At 43.5% G+C, this 12,795-nt stretch overlaps 1 protein-coding gene across 1 annotated transcript in view; it reads right to left on the reverse strand.

The window, feature by feature from the left end:
- Positions 1-12,795, reverse strand: part of RFX6 (regulatory factor X6) — a 491,384-nt gene that overhangs the window by 458,349 nt on the left and 20,240 nt on the right. Inside the window, exon 3 of the mRNA XM_069605240.1 lies at positions 7,160-7,283. Within this exon, the coding sequence (XP_069461341.1) occupies positions 7,160-7,283 (124 nt within the window). The remainder of the gene's footprint in view (positions 1-7,159; positions 7,284-12,795) is intronic.

Genomic DNA, 12,795 nt, shown 5'->3' on the forward strand with positions numbered 1-12,795 from the left:
CACACTGCCTCCCACATCCCTGCGACCAACAACTCCCTACTGGCCACCTCAACGCTTCTGAGTCCACCCAGCCACGACCATCAGGGAAAACGCCACGTCCCATCAGGTCATCTGCCTACTATTCAATGCCCGCTTTGTGACCAAATCAGAAACAGCATTTTTGACCCCCTATCCTCTGACAATCCTGATCTCATCTTCATCCCTGAAACATGGTTCTCAGACTATTTCAAACCAGTTCTGCACAACTTCCCCACCCGACTACTCGCTCATCTTCCACAACAGAGCTTCCAGAGGTGGCAGAGTAACCGTCCTGCACAAACCTCACATCTCCCAAAAATATCAAATTTTGTTTTGTTTTTCAGTTTGGGGGTCCCCCCAGCCCACCATTTCCCTAGCTTTATTACACCACCCCAAACCCCTCCTACCCATTTTAATACCTTACCCCACCCCAAATAAATATTTGTATTAAATGAATTGATATTTTTTGTCATTTTCAATTTGTTGAAAAAATGATTTGTTATTCTCATTTTGTTATTTTCACTGTATACCCTCCATCTCACTCACCGAAACCCAGCAATGCACAGCTAACTGTGAATCCCTTCTAGTCAGACTCTCCATGCTGCCCACTCGCTGACACAGCTTCCTACTCATCTACAGGCCACCTGGATATGACAGACATTTTGCCAACAGTCTCTGTGACTCAATAGCTACCACTCTGGTCAACTACCCAGCACTCACACTACTGGGAGACTTTAATATTAACATCTGGTTTGGTGTGCCCAACAACTCCATGACCCAACCCCTGGTCGACAGTCTAGAGGCCCTCAACCTTTCACGGCATACAACTCCCACCCTCACTGGAGGCCATACCCTTGATGCAATCTTCAGCTCCTCCGACCTCATCTCTGTGTCCAACCCCAAACCCCTCATCTGGACAGACCACTCAGCCATACTTTCTTCGTCTGCACAATGCCCCACCACCCAAGGCCCGCCCTGCCCTCCCACATGATTACAAATGCTGGGACATGGTCAGGGTACTACTTGACCTGGCTGAAGCCATGCCACACACACTCCCGGCACTCCTGGCCTCAGTTAGACACTTACCTATCAAATCCTTTGACTCGTGGCTTAAAGAATCACTACTTCCTCTCACCCCCTCCTACCCGCTGCCACCAGCAAAGGACCATCCGCCAAATGGTTCACGCCCCAACTGAAGGCTTTCAAAACCCAAAATCGCTCCCTCGAGCACAGATGGCGAGCATTCATAACCCCTCATAGCAAGTCTGTGTTCACCCACCATCACCGTAACTACAAATCTGAGCTCCGAAAGGCCAACAGAGCCTACTACTATAAAAGAATCCTGAACTGCTGAAGCAGTGGCAAAGAGCTCCACAGGATCATCTCGAATTCGTGAAGCCCTCATGCATATTGCCCGACCACGGGCAAGCCAACTCTCTGCTACTCCCTCTCCCAACACTTCCACAACACAGCACTGGTCAGACGGCTACCCTTAATGCCAAACTTTCCAACCTCACGCCCTGCCCAACACCGCCTGCTTGAGATTACACCTTCTCCACCCCTGTATAATCCAATTTTCTAACTCTTTCCACCCCACCTCAAGCAAGGAGTTCCTCAAACTTCTGTACATCAGCAGACCCTTTGGGTCCCCCCTTGACCCTTGTCCCACCTATCTCCTCAAAGAAATCTTCACCTGCACCTGTGCAGGAGAACGGGCAATGTCCATACTGAACAACTCCCGCACCTCTGGCATTTACACAGAACCCTTCAAAGTAGCGGATGTAAAATCCCTTCTGGAACATGTGTGTCGTGACGGCCTCTAACCAATCGATTACAGGCCCATCTCCAACACCCGATTCTCAGTGAAACTCAACGACCGCTCTGCATACTCTCAGCTCAACCTTTTCGCAGAATCCAACAGACTACAGACCAATCAGGCTTCAGGCCAGATCATGGAACAGAAACCACACTGATCTCAATCTGGTATGACCTGAAAGTCTCAGCAGACTCTAAAGGATGCACAGCACTGGTTGTCCTTGATCTCTCAGCAGCTTTTGACACGATTAACCATTCAATCCTCCTTGACCGACTCATCTCCCTAGGAATCCGAGACTCAGCACTCAACTGGATTGCCTCTTTCCTCAACAACAGGAAACAAATCACTTTCCTCCCCCATTTTCTCTCCACCGCTTGCCACGTGAACACTGGGGTACCCTAAGGTGCTTGCCTTTCACCTCTCATTTTCTACCTCTTCATGACCCCTGTGTTATGGATCATCCGCACACACAACCTCACCTGCTATAACTACACTGATGACATCCAAATTGCCTCCCCTTCCTCCAACATAGTCAAAAGCCTTGGCTGCACCATGGACTCAGGCCTAACCCTGTCCCACCTGATCAATAATGTATAAAATCCTGTCACTAACCCCTCAGGCTTCTGAGACACATCTTCCCTTACCTCGCTTACCCCAACAGACTGGCTGCTGTTATGTCCATTGTCAAATCCAGACTGGACTATGCAAACTCCATCTACTTCAGTGCACCGGCCTACCATCTTAACAAACTCCAAAGAATCCAAAATGCGGCCGCCAGACTCCTTCTTGCACTGAGACGAAGGGATCACATTGTGCCTGCTCTCTGCACCCTTCACTGGCTCCCTTCTGGACGAGGGGCCGCTTTGAAAATCCTATGCAATATCCACCGAGCAGTGCACAAGACCGACTCGGCATACCTACAAGAGAAGATCATGTCCTACCTCCCAACACACACACTGTGGTCAAGCACGGCCCTCCTGCTAGTGATCCCCGCATTCAATTCAGCCAAGATTGGAGGGTCCGCCTACTCTACCTTGGCACCAACACTGTGGAACTCACTGCCTCTCCACATTCAACACCCCAAGGACTACATAGCCTTCTGTAAAGCACTGAAAACCTGTCTTTTTCCCTAAACCATGAAAGGGACCGCCTAGGACTGCCAAACCCTCCACCAATGGCCTGAATTTGTCTAGAATAGCATTATCTCAAAAAGTATGAACAGCTGGGCCACGGAAGCTGGCTAATAAGGCATCCTCACAGAAGCACGAACAGTCTGGGCACAGAAGCCGGCTCAAGAGACCAGCAGGCTTAGGGCTATGTAGCTGTTGGCCCGCCACATCCTGGCTCGACAACAATGTCCTAGCAGCCCCCCTTGTGCCAACAAGTGGGCCATTCCCCACTAAGTGCTCCCAATCCCATCGCCTATGACTCCAAACCTAAGACTTGACATCAATATAATTGTATGGCTCTACCTTTCTGGGAATCAACCCACAGGGCCACTACTGCAGAACCTCATAGCACTTATCTCTCAAACATTACGATTGGCCCATATAATGTCACCTATTGGATACACAAGGCATTATATGCTCAAGTCAGGCAACCCTGGCCTTCCAAGGAATAAGGCTAATCATGGCCTCACCCGAGGCGCTATAACAACTATGCTTAGTTGGACTCTCCTGAGAATTATGCACTACAGCCTCCATCCAATCAGTTCTCCAGACCCCTGCTCTCAATTGAACAGCGTTGTTGCGATATAATTCCAAACTTGTAACTACAAACGTGTCAAGAATTTCCCAGCCACTTACCCTAACCATGACCAGGGACCCGGAAAATGGGCCCTCTGACACCTACAACAGAGCCTAAGAAACAAGGACCGACCGTCCGGGAAAACACATACCCTGCACCAGCCAGTGAATCTCTCTCTGAGATCCATTTTTGCGAACCACCAGGACAGACACGGCCATCTCATCGGGATCCGGAAAGTAACCAGGAACAGGGGTCTCCTACCAGTGAGCACAGACACTCACTGCAACCATTATGCTCACTCTCCACTTCACACCAACAAACAATAGAACGCAGGTATACTCCTAGATCAATTTCGGCCTAGCTGCACACTTACCTACGCTACTCCTTAAACACCTCAACAGTCTGTTAGAATGCAGTTATACGCTATGAGAAAATCAGCTTAATTGGACACATAATCTCCTACACAGGCCCCACGGCTGCAAGAATGCAGACTCAGAGACCAACTACCTCGCTGCACACATTCCACTGACCTCTCATAACCACTGCACCACACCTAGCATTAGAATACAGCCACCACTGCACAAACCGCACTGGTTGCACACATACTGAGTGCACCCAAGCACTATATGCTACCCTACTCTCTCCACTGACCTGGACTACGGTCCCCAAGGGCGTTCAAGTCTAAATTGAGTCTATGAAAAGGACAATATCTTGCTTACAGAAACTGGGCTCACATAGAGATGTTTCATTGATAGATTGATTGATTGATTGATTTATTTATAGAGCGCCTTACACCAAGGCGCTGTACAATGGAACAACAAACTACAGAGTAACAACAACAAATAACATTGGGAGCAAAAAATTACAACTTGAATCATTCAACAAAACAGTGCAAAGAGCAATTAACTGGTGGGGTAGTGGCGTGGGAATAGGAGTGGTGAGGGGGGCAGGAGAAGGATTGGACGAGTGTAAATGGAAGGGAGAGAGGGTGTAATCAGAGAGGGGAGAGAGGAATTAGATGAGGGAAAAAAGGGGGGAAGTAGAGAGGGCAGGGGGTGGGCTTTCAAGGCGGAGAATGGAGGAGGAGGGATTTAAGGGAAGTGCGAAATGAGGTGAGGGTCGTGGAAGAGCGGATTGAGAGTGGGAGTGAGTTCCATTGCAGAGGAGCAAGGAGTTGGAAGGAGCGTAACTGGGAGGAAGGAGGTACAGTGAGAAGGAAATGGTCAGCAGAACAAAGGGAGCGAGAGGGGGAGTAAAAGGAGAGAAGGGAGGAGGGATAAGGAGGAGCAAGCCCATGGAGGGATTTGAAAACAAGGCAGAGAAAGCAGAATTTTAGCTGTAAGTGGAAAGGTAGCCAGCAAAGTTGAGAGAGCGAGGAGGAGATGGAGTCACGGGAGGTAAGGAGACACTTGCACTGTTTACATTGGCAAAGAGGTGTTAGAATCCTCTTTACTTTGGAGACTTTGATTTTGAAAGAGTCTTTGATTGTGTGAGTCCTCATCGCCTATAAGCGGGCCAAACCAGGGTGTTTCTTCAAATGTATCATCCCACTATAATAATCTAAGGACCTGATTTACAAAACATTTTTCAATGGGATTCTGCCATTTTATTTTGAAAGGTTTTTTATAAATCTGGCCCCAATACTGTAACCATTCACTTCTACCCTAAATGGTATGCTAGCAAGTATGTTACCTTTAAAGGATTACCCCACCACGCCCTACCCCTAACCTCCCATAAACCATTGAGTGTATGCTTGTATTCCCTACCGTTGTATAGCGTTTGGTTGATTCACGAAGCTAGGTTTGCTGTGAATATAAATGGTATTCCCCCCCAAAAAAGAAAACCAAAATAACCAGGCTAAAAATAATGAGTTTTAAAAGTCGAGGTTTTGCAGGATTTTGGTACCCTTTTTAAATGGATATATAGGGGTGCGGTAAGGGTATACATTGTGGGTGGGTGTTGCGGGCGGTCTCCCACCTCAATTTAAAAATAAAACTTTATGTTCCAGAATTCGACCCCAAAAAACCTAGTTATTTTCAGCCTTGTTATTTTATTTTTGCTATTTTAATGTAGAACCGAATAAATACCCAGAATGTATAACAAAGTAGATGTAACTTGAGTAAATGATGTAAAAAATAACTGTTGGTCCCTTTGTGTGCATTACTAGTGGCAGGAACATATGTTTCACTCCTACCTTTTTATTTATTTCACCTTTTACTAAGGCATTTCCTAATGAAAGGGTGTCTCCGCGCCCGCTCAGTGACAGCATGTCAGTATCCTCAGTTAATGATACAATGAGGACTGGTCTACATCACTCGCCGTAAAGTGATGGCTGCGAACTATCAAAGTGGGGAAAAACCCACAGAACAGGTTATTATGCCATGTTCTTTCTGGAGAGGAGCGCCTGCTACCTTTTTTGAAAACTTCCTGCACTTGACCCTGGGCACTGCGCCACTGGGTGCACTTCTCCCCTTCCACCCTCCACTTCTTGTCTGCGCACTTGCATGATCTAAATGATACTAGGACTAGTAAGATCGCTTGTCTTGATCTACCCTGTTTTTCCCTCTCCTTGCCTGGTTGCGCCTTGAAACACTTGTGTATAGGCGCGTTATAAATAACATAGTAATCAATCATCAAGTCTTTAAGGATATTGTACAGGTGGGGCTGCTTTGTGTGGCTCAGATGTTGACATACAGGGAGTTCCACAATACCACAACCAGGATTTACAAACATTTGTCAAATACGTATTTGTTATACAAGTGAAGGACCTGTGGTGGGTGTATGGTTCTTGAGCTGAGCTGTCGTTTACGGAAGTACTCAGGCATGTCATTTGGGGGTTGCCAGGGGTCGCATCTGCAACCGGTGAGGTCTCCCTTGCTACCGCTATGGTCTCCCTTGCTACCCCTAAAAAAAAGAAACAAAAAAGATTTAATTTATCTTTTTTAATTTCTTTTTTAGATTGAAGCTCGTGGGCTGTGGCCAATGCCATGTGGCTCTTTGTTTCTGAAGTGGCTGGCATTTTTGTTGAGGCATCTTTAAAAAAAGGGGGTTCCACAAGTGTAACACTTTGAGCAGTGACCCTAAATAATAAATAATAGGAATAACAAATTATGTGTCTTTCTGGAATTGTATACAATAATTGCTAGACTCATTAAAGTGGTGAAAGGTCATGTTCTATCGCTTTCCATGATGTCACTTTGGGGTGAGGGCAAGATGGCAAGAGTCACGTGATGTCACTTCCGCTACCCCGGGCATTTTGGTGAAATGACGTCCCTGGAAGTACTGAGTTAATTAAACATTTATATGTAATCACCTCACGTTTCTACATATATTTTTCTTGTTATTACGTGTTATAGAATTGAAATGTTAAATCGTGTGACTGTTTGTGAATTAGGAATACTTTAATAACATTTTTAATGTTATTTCTCCGGGACCTTGTAAGCCTGGGACTAACAATGAACTGGTGTGAACTGTTAGAAAAGTGACGTCGTTTTTCGTCAACGCATTTAATGGAAAGCTTCTTTCCTGGAATATCAAGAAAGCGAGAGAGACAGAAGCAGGAAATAATGCGAGACTTACCTTCCCGAATGTGGCTGCGCAGGCCGGCTCCAGTTTCTCTTTCCTGCAGAAATCCAAGTAATGGGCGTAGAGAATGCACCTTGGTAAACAGACCCCTTCACATACAATGTAGTTCTCTTCCAGCCTGCAAAAAAAGAGGTCATCCCCGACGTCATTAAGATGCAGCAAACAGAAGCTTTCTCAGCCCATTGTTCCTGCGTCATTGCTTTACCTCACCGCTACCGTCTGACTGAAATACAACACACCTTGCTGAGTCATACGTGTAAAGGAGTCTACAAATTTGTAGTATTTCGTTCTTAAAAATACGAGCAGTAGAGGAGAATACTCGAGAGCACGCAGCAAGAAACCAAGATGTTTTATTAATTTGTTTGTAACACTTTCATATTTCAGAAACGTTGACATTTTTGTTGTTTCTTTGAATGTTTGCAAAATATGGAAAACGTAACCCAACTCAAACGTGAGAAATGGAATGCAATTGTCAAATGTGATTTTAAACGCAGTTTAAACACAGTTATGTTTGAAGGCTTGCGGTCTGCTTTTAGTTTTGCATCCTTCATATATGATTTGCAAATCTACTTTTGTGTCACTCTCCTGTGCAAAACAAAGAAAGATTAAACGCGTTAAATGTAGCACTCTGTATTGTTGTTGGCAAAACAGCTCCTAAATATTCATGGCCAGACGCACGTCTAGGGTAAAATAACCGCTATGAGCGAACTGACTAGGGCATTTCAGATGACAGATGCTCGTGTTTGCCTTACCATTTCCACTGACTAAGAACATATGTTGGAAAAAGTCTGGCTGTTTAACTACGGCCCCCGCTGAATAGTTTAATGATCAACACAGGGTCGCCACACAAAGCACACATTACAAAATCAAACACCATCCAGCTTCCATTTCAGATCCTTTGTAGAGGTTCAGAGTTTATGATCTAGATAAACATATGGCACCCATATATAATGCGTCCCATCAAAACCCGCAGCCTGGGTACCATGCTGGCAGAATGAGTGATAGAAGAGAGGCTCCGACTGGCACATAGGGCAGTAGGGCAATGCCAGAGGGGCGCTGCCCGGCCAAAAGGCAGTGTGGGCATATTTAATGGTCCATCCTTGGCGAATTTGATGCCTGGGCGTGAAAATGTCAAAGCCCGATGGGCCATAAAATGCACCATTTGCTACGCATTTTTACCAAAAATTCACCCAGGCTACCACTCCGCGGGTCTTAAAGGCCCCTGTCTGCAAACGTGACCCATTTTTTGGGGAGCTGATATATCTTATCCCCAGTCTGGTCCTTTACGGAATAAAAGGTTGACATCACCCTTTCCGATTCCAATGTATTTTAAATAGCACACACAAATCACTGGGGGGCTTCTTGGCGCTAGAGACGTGAGAAGTTACAAAGAAATATAAAGGCATATAGTAAGGAGGGGCAACATTACAGTAAATAGGAAGCCAATAATGAAAGGGGTGCAAAAGAGGACTGAGTGGAAATGAGGGACACCCTGACAAATGCAATGCTGGGAACCTAAACAGGTGTCCCGTCCTCAGCACACCTAGGGCCTGATTGATGGAAGTGTTTTATAATGGCGGAATCCTATAGGAAAACGTTCCATGAATCAGGACCTAAATGTTACTGTATAACAATCAACAGTTTGGAATTTGAATATATCATTTGAAAAATATTCAGACACTAGTATTTTGCAAAAAATAATCAGTTTTATAGTTAATTCAGCATAAAGCATTTTTAAATATAAGCAATATGATGCAAAAAAATCTATATAATACACTAAATAACTACAGAGCTTTTGACTCTGTTGATACATGATACATCCTTAAGGTTTCATCAATAAGGGAGGATTAGTTTAATCCATTTATGATCAGTTCTGTACTCCTCCCTATTGAATATCTTGATGAGGATTCTATGGTTACAGTGCTTAATTTATTGTCAACTATATAATTTCCCAATAGTGCAGAGTTCGACCATCCTTTTATACACATTTTTAGGCACAACATTGAGCTAGACTACTATGTAGTTATTACGCCGCAATTAATGCATTTTCTGTCCTTAGAACATGAATGAATAGGGAGAGATTGTGCAATCCATTGAGGGCGCTGCGCGTCATCTGTTCACTAATGATGTCATCATGCTGCAACGTAGCGATACCGTGATATACAAAGTGGCCATTTTGAATGGTCCGTGAGGTTTAGAAACAATGTGGTTCATGGGAGCAGACTCTAAGTAAACAAGGTAAGCTTTGGTTACCGGTTTTTCTTAATTTAATAAGATGGACTATGGAATAAATAGATCCAGGATCTTAGTTGTCCTCTATTATTTTATAGCTTCTAAGGAGCCATACCTCTGAAGCATTGGGGACTCTCTCTAACGCTTCACAGCACAGCCTGAAGCAGACCCTTATCTTGATATATCACACGGATGTGTACTCAACTATGAGAAGAAGCTAAGGTAGGAGCTATGGCCCTTTTTTATCCTAGCATGCCAAAGAACTATGACCAACATATATACTATGCATTCTTATTACAACAGCGAAGGAAGAATATATATGAAGGACATATGATGTATTCATCTTAACAGGTTGAGTTCACGTAAAGTACAGATGAGCCATACCTAGGATTTCTACAACTTCTCGAGCCTCAGCCATTCTAGTCTGAAGGTACGAGTTTCTTATTTCAAGTTATATTCATCACTCATCATAATTCCAGGGCATAATAAACACCAGTGATTATTGATTTACTTAGCAGGTTGGAAAACTGCCATTCTCCGGTACCCATGAATAGAGGATAGTAGTTTGGATCCCATAATTCTGACCTACAGCAGGTGAATGAGAATGGGATGGACCATGATAGATTTTTGTGATAAGATGAGTACATGTGATTATGTGAATGTTCCGAACTAAAAGAGTTTATTCTCTATTGAGCTTATAGATCATCGTGAGGATTCACGTAGAAGAGAACGTGCAATTTCTTGCTCTTGAAGAAGGGATTGTTGTTATCCCAAAACGCATAGAGTAGAGGTTTTCTAACTGTTGAAAATACATCAATTTATGTATTATATATATTTTTTGTATCATATTGTTTACATTTAAAAATTGTTTATGCTGAATTAACGATAAAACAGAATGTTTTTTGGAAAATACTAGTGACTGAATATTTGTCACATGAATCATTAAAATTCCAAACTATTGATTGTTATACAGTAACATTAGGTGTTTAGGGGACGCGAGTGTTCCACAGGCAACACGGAGCACCACAGGTTTGATCCCCGGGTCCGTGTTTAGAAAACTTTGGGTATTAAGCCTGCTATAAATAACCTATCATATCATGTTGCATGTGATACATATACCTGCCCCAGAGGGTATTCCCCTACTAACAGGAAGCAGAGAGACATATGTTTCAGCTGCCGATGTTGAGTGCAAACATTCCAAGCCGTCATGCTCTTCTACTTGCCTACAGCAATTCTGTGGGCGCTGGCTGTCAAGAGTCTACACCTTCCAAGCCAATGGAGTTGGAGGAGGACCACCAGTTTAGAAAGCCAAGGTGGCTCTTGAACTAGCTTCCGTGCCAATTATGCTTCACATTCTCAATTGTCCTCCCATTTTCTCCACTCCATTAGGTGTCAGTCAGTGCACCCATTCTTCCCCTGCCTCCAAGAGTCAGAGCACCTTGACTTCAACCCTTCATGTATGGTATATTGCACACCGAGAGAACCCAGGGTATATAAATCAGTCATGCAGTGCTGCATCATGTGAGATATATTTAATGGATCACTGTTAATGTGGGGAGCACTTCTCCTTCCAATCAACAGCACCACACAAATAGACCTTGATATTCTATTTAGTCCTGTTTATGGCTCATCTAGAAACAATTAATCTCCCCCTTGAGCAATTTTAAGGCAAGAAACAGGCCGGTGTACATAAATAATATATATTTTTTAAATAAAAGCTTCACTTAATATTTGCACACTTGTCACTTTCCCTGTGGCACAAAACAAAGCTTCAATACAAAGACTCACTTTTTGGGAATCAATATTAAGGAGAAAAAAAACGGAAATTACGCCCCATGTGTGTTTTCACTTTTGGGCCTGATGGAAATAGAACACAGGTCAATTAAACAGTTCAAACCTTCTATCACACAAAAATCCCTGAATGTCAACATTAGACAGTACCCTGGAAAGTGACAAGATCGTGAGCATTAGCATTCCTTCATAAGGTTTAGATTTAAACCAACTGATACCTTTTTTATTTTCAGAAGCAATTTCACACATGCAATGCTTTTTATATTTAATTTCCCTGCGCACTTGAACATGGTAGCAGTTCTGAAATCACAACAGACCTTTGATAATACTTTGAATTACTAGACACCTTCTTCCTTCACCCCTGTGCAATGCAGAATCTCTTCTACCAGGAGTCACTTTCTCAGTCTCTGTAGAGAGTGTACATTTCCGTTAGGGACCTCAATTTATTTAATTTAGCAAGACACCTCTCTGTACTAGCACCAAAAACCCTCACATTCAGTGTGCATGTATCACCCCTCTGCTTTAAGGCCAGGATTGAGGAATGGTGAACAATTATGAATTTTGTTTTTAGACAAAGACATCCCTTCCCTTGAGGGAGGTTTGGGGTTCGGAATGAAATTAGGAATAACAACTCGCTTTATATTTCTATTCACACTGGAAGAGGTTTTGTTAATTTTGAATATTAACAAAATTACCCTGTGTCATTTAGCAATAGGAGAAATAATTGAATTTATTATTTTGTAACATGCCACAGGTTTACTTCCATACCCCTGCCCATTAATTCAGGGGAAGGTATTAAATCAAACAAATCCCCACACTTGGTTCAGTTAGACACATTACTTACATGGAATGTCTCTGGAGCTGTCACTCAGGGAAGACATAGCCTTTCCAGACCCTCTCTTGGGAAAAACAGGGATCTGGTCAGGCACTTCAATCATGTATAGCCATCAGTCATCAGCATCTATCCCTCGATTGTGGCTCTCCTTGCAATGATCCCATCATCTGTCTCTGTTTCCCTGATTTCCTTTAGCACTCTCATCAGCAATTCCACTCCAGGTAGTGTCAGGCACCATCCAGGCAAGGTTACATTCTGCGACCCTCTTTCATTAAGATGATTTTAGGTAGCTCTCCTCCTCTCTGGCTTGTGCGCCCACTTTTTAACCTCAAAACAATACCTACAAAAATGTAAATTTGGAATGTTGTAGCTGATTAGTGCTGAATTTTAATTGAACCCTTAAGGTCCTCTCCACCTCCAGAGCACAGCCCCTCTCTTTGGATAGGCTCCCGGAGTTATGTAGTTGAAATGATGGGAGGGAGGATTCCACCCACAGGACCTTTAATTTTACACTTTTCAATTTTTTACCTATATATTTATATTTAGATTCCCCATATCATACCACACTTGATAAAACAATTCCCATGTTTGCAAGAGGTTGCACGTTCAAACAGCAATTTTTTTTGCGGTTTATACAGAAATGATAATAGATATGAACATGACATTTTCTACCCAGATATCTAATTTATTAAGTTATCACATTCTGAATTCCGAATCTCTGCATTGTGACATTTTCTGGAGAGTTAAGAACACATTTTAGGTTTTAACTCTT

The sequence above is a fragment of the Ambystoma mexicanum genome, chromosome 4p (assembly GCF_040938575.1).
Source record: "Ambystoma mexicanum isolate Mex_15411 chromosome 4p, UKY_AmexF1_1, whole genome shotgun sequence".
Taxonomy (NCBI): Eukaryota; Metazoa; Chordata; class Amphibia; order Caudata; family Ambystomatidae; genus Ambystoma; species Ambystoma mexicanum.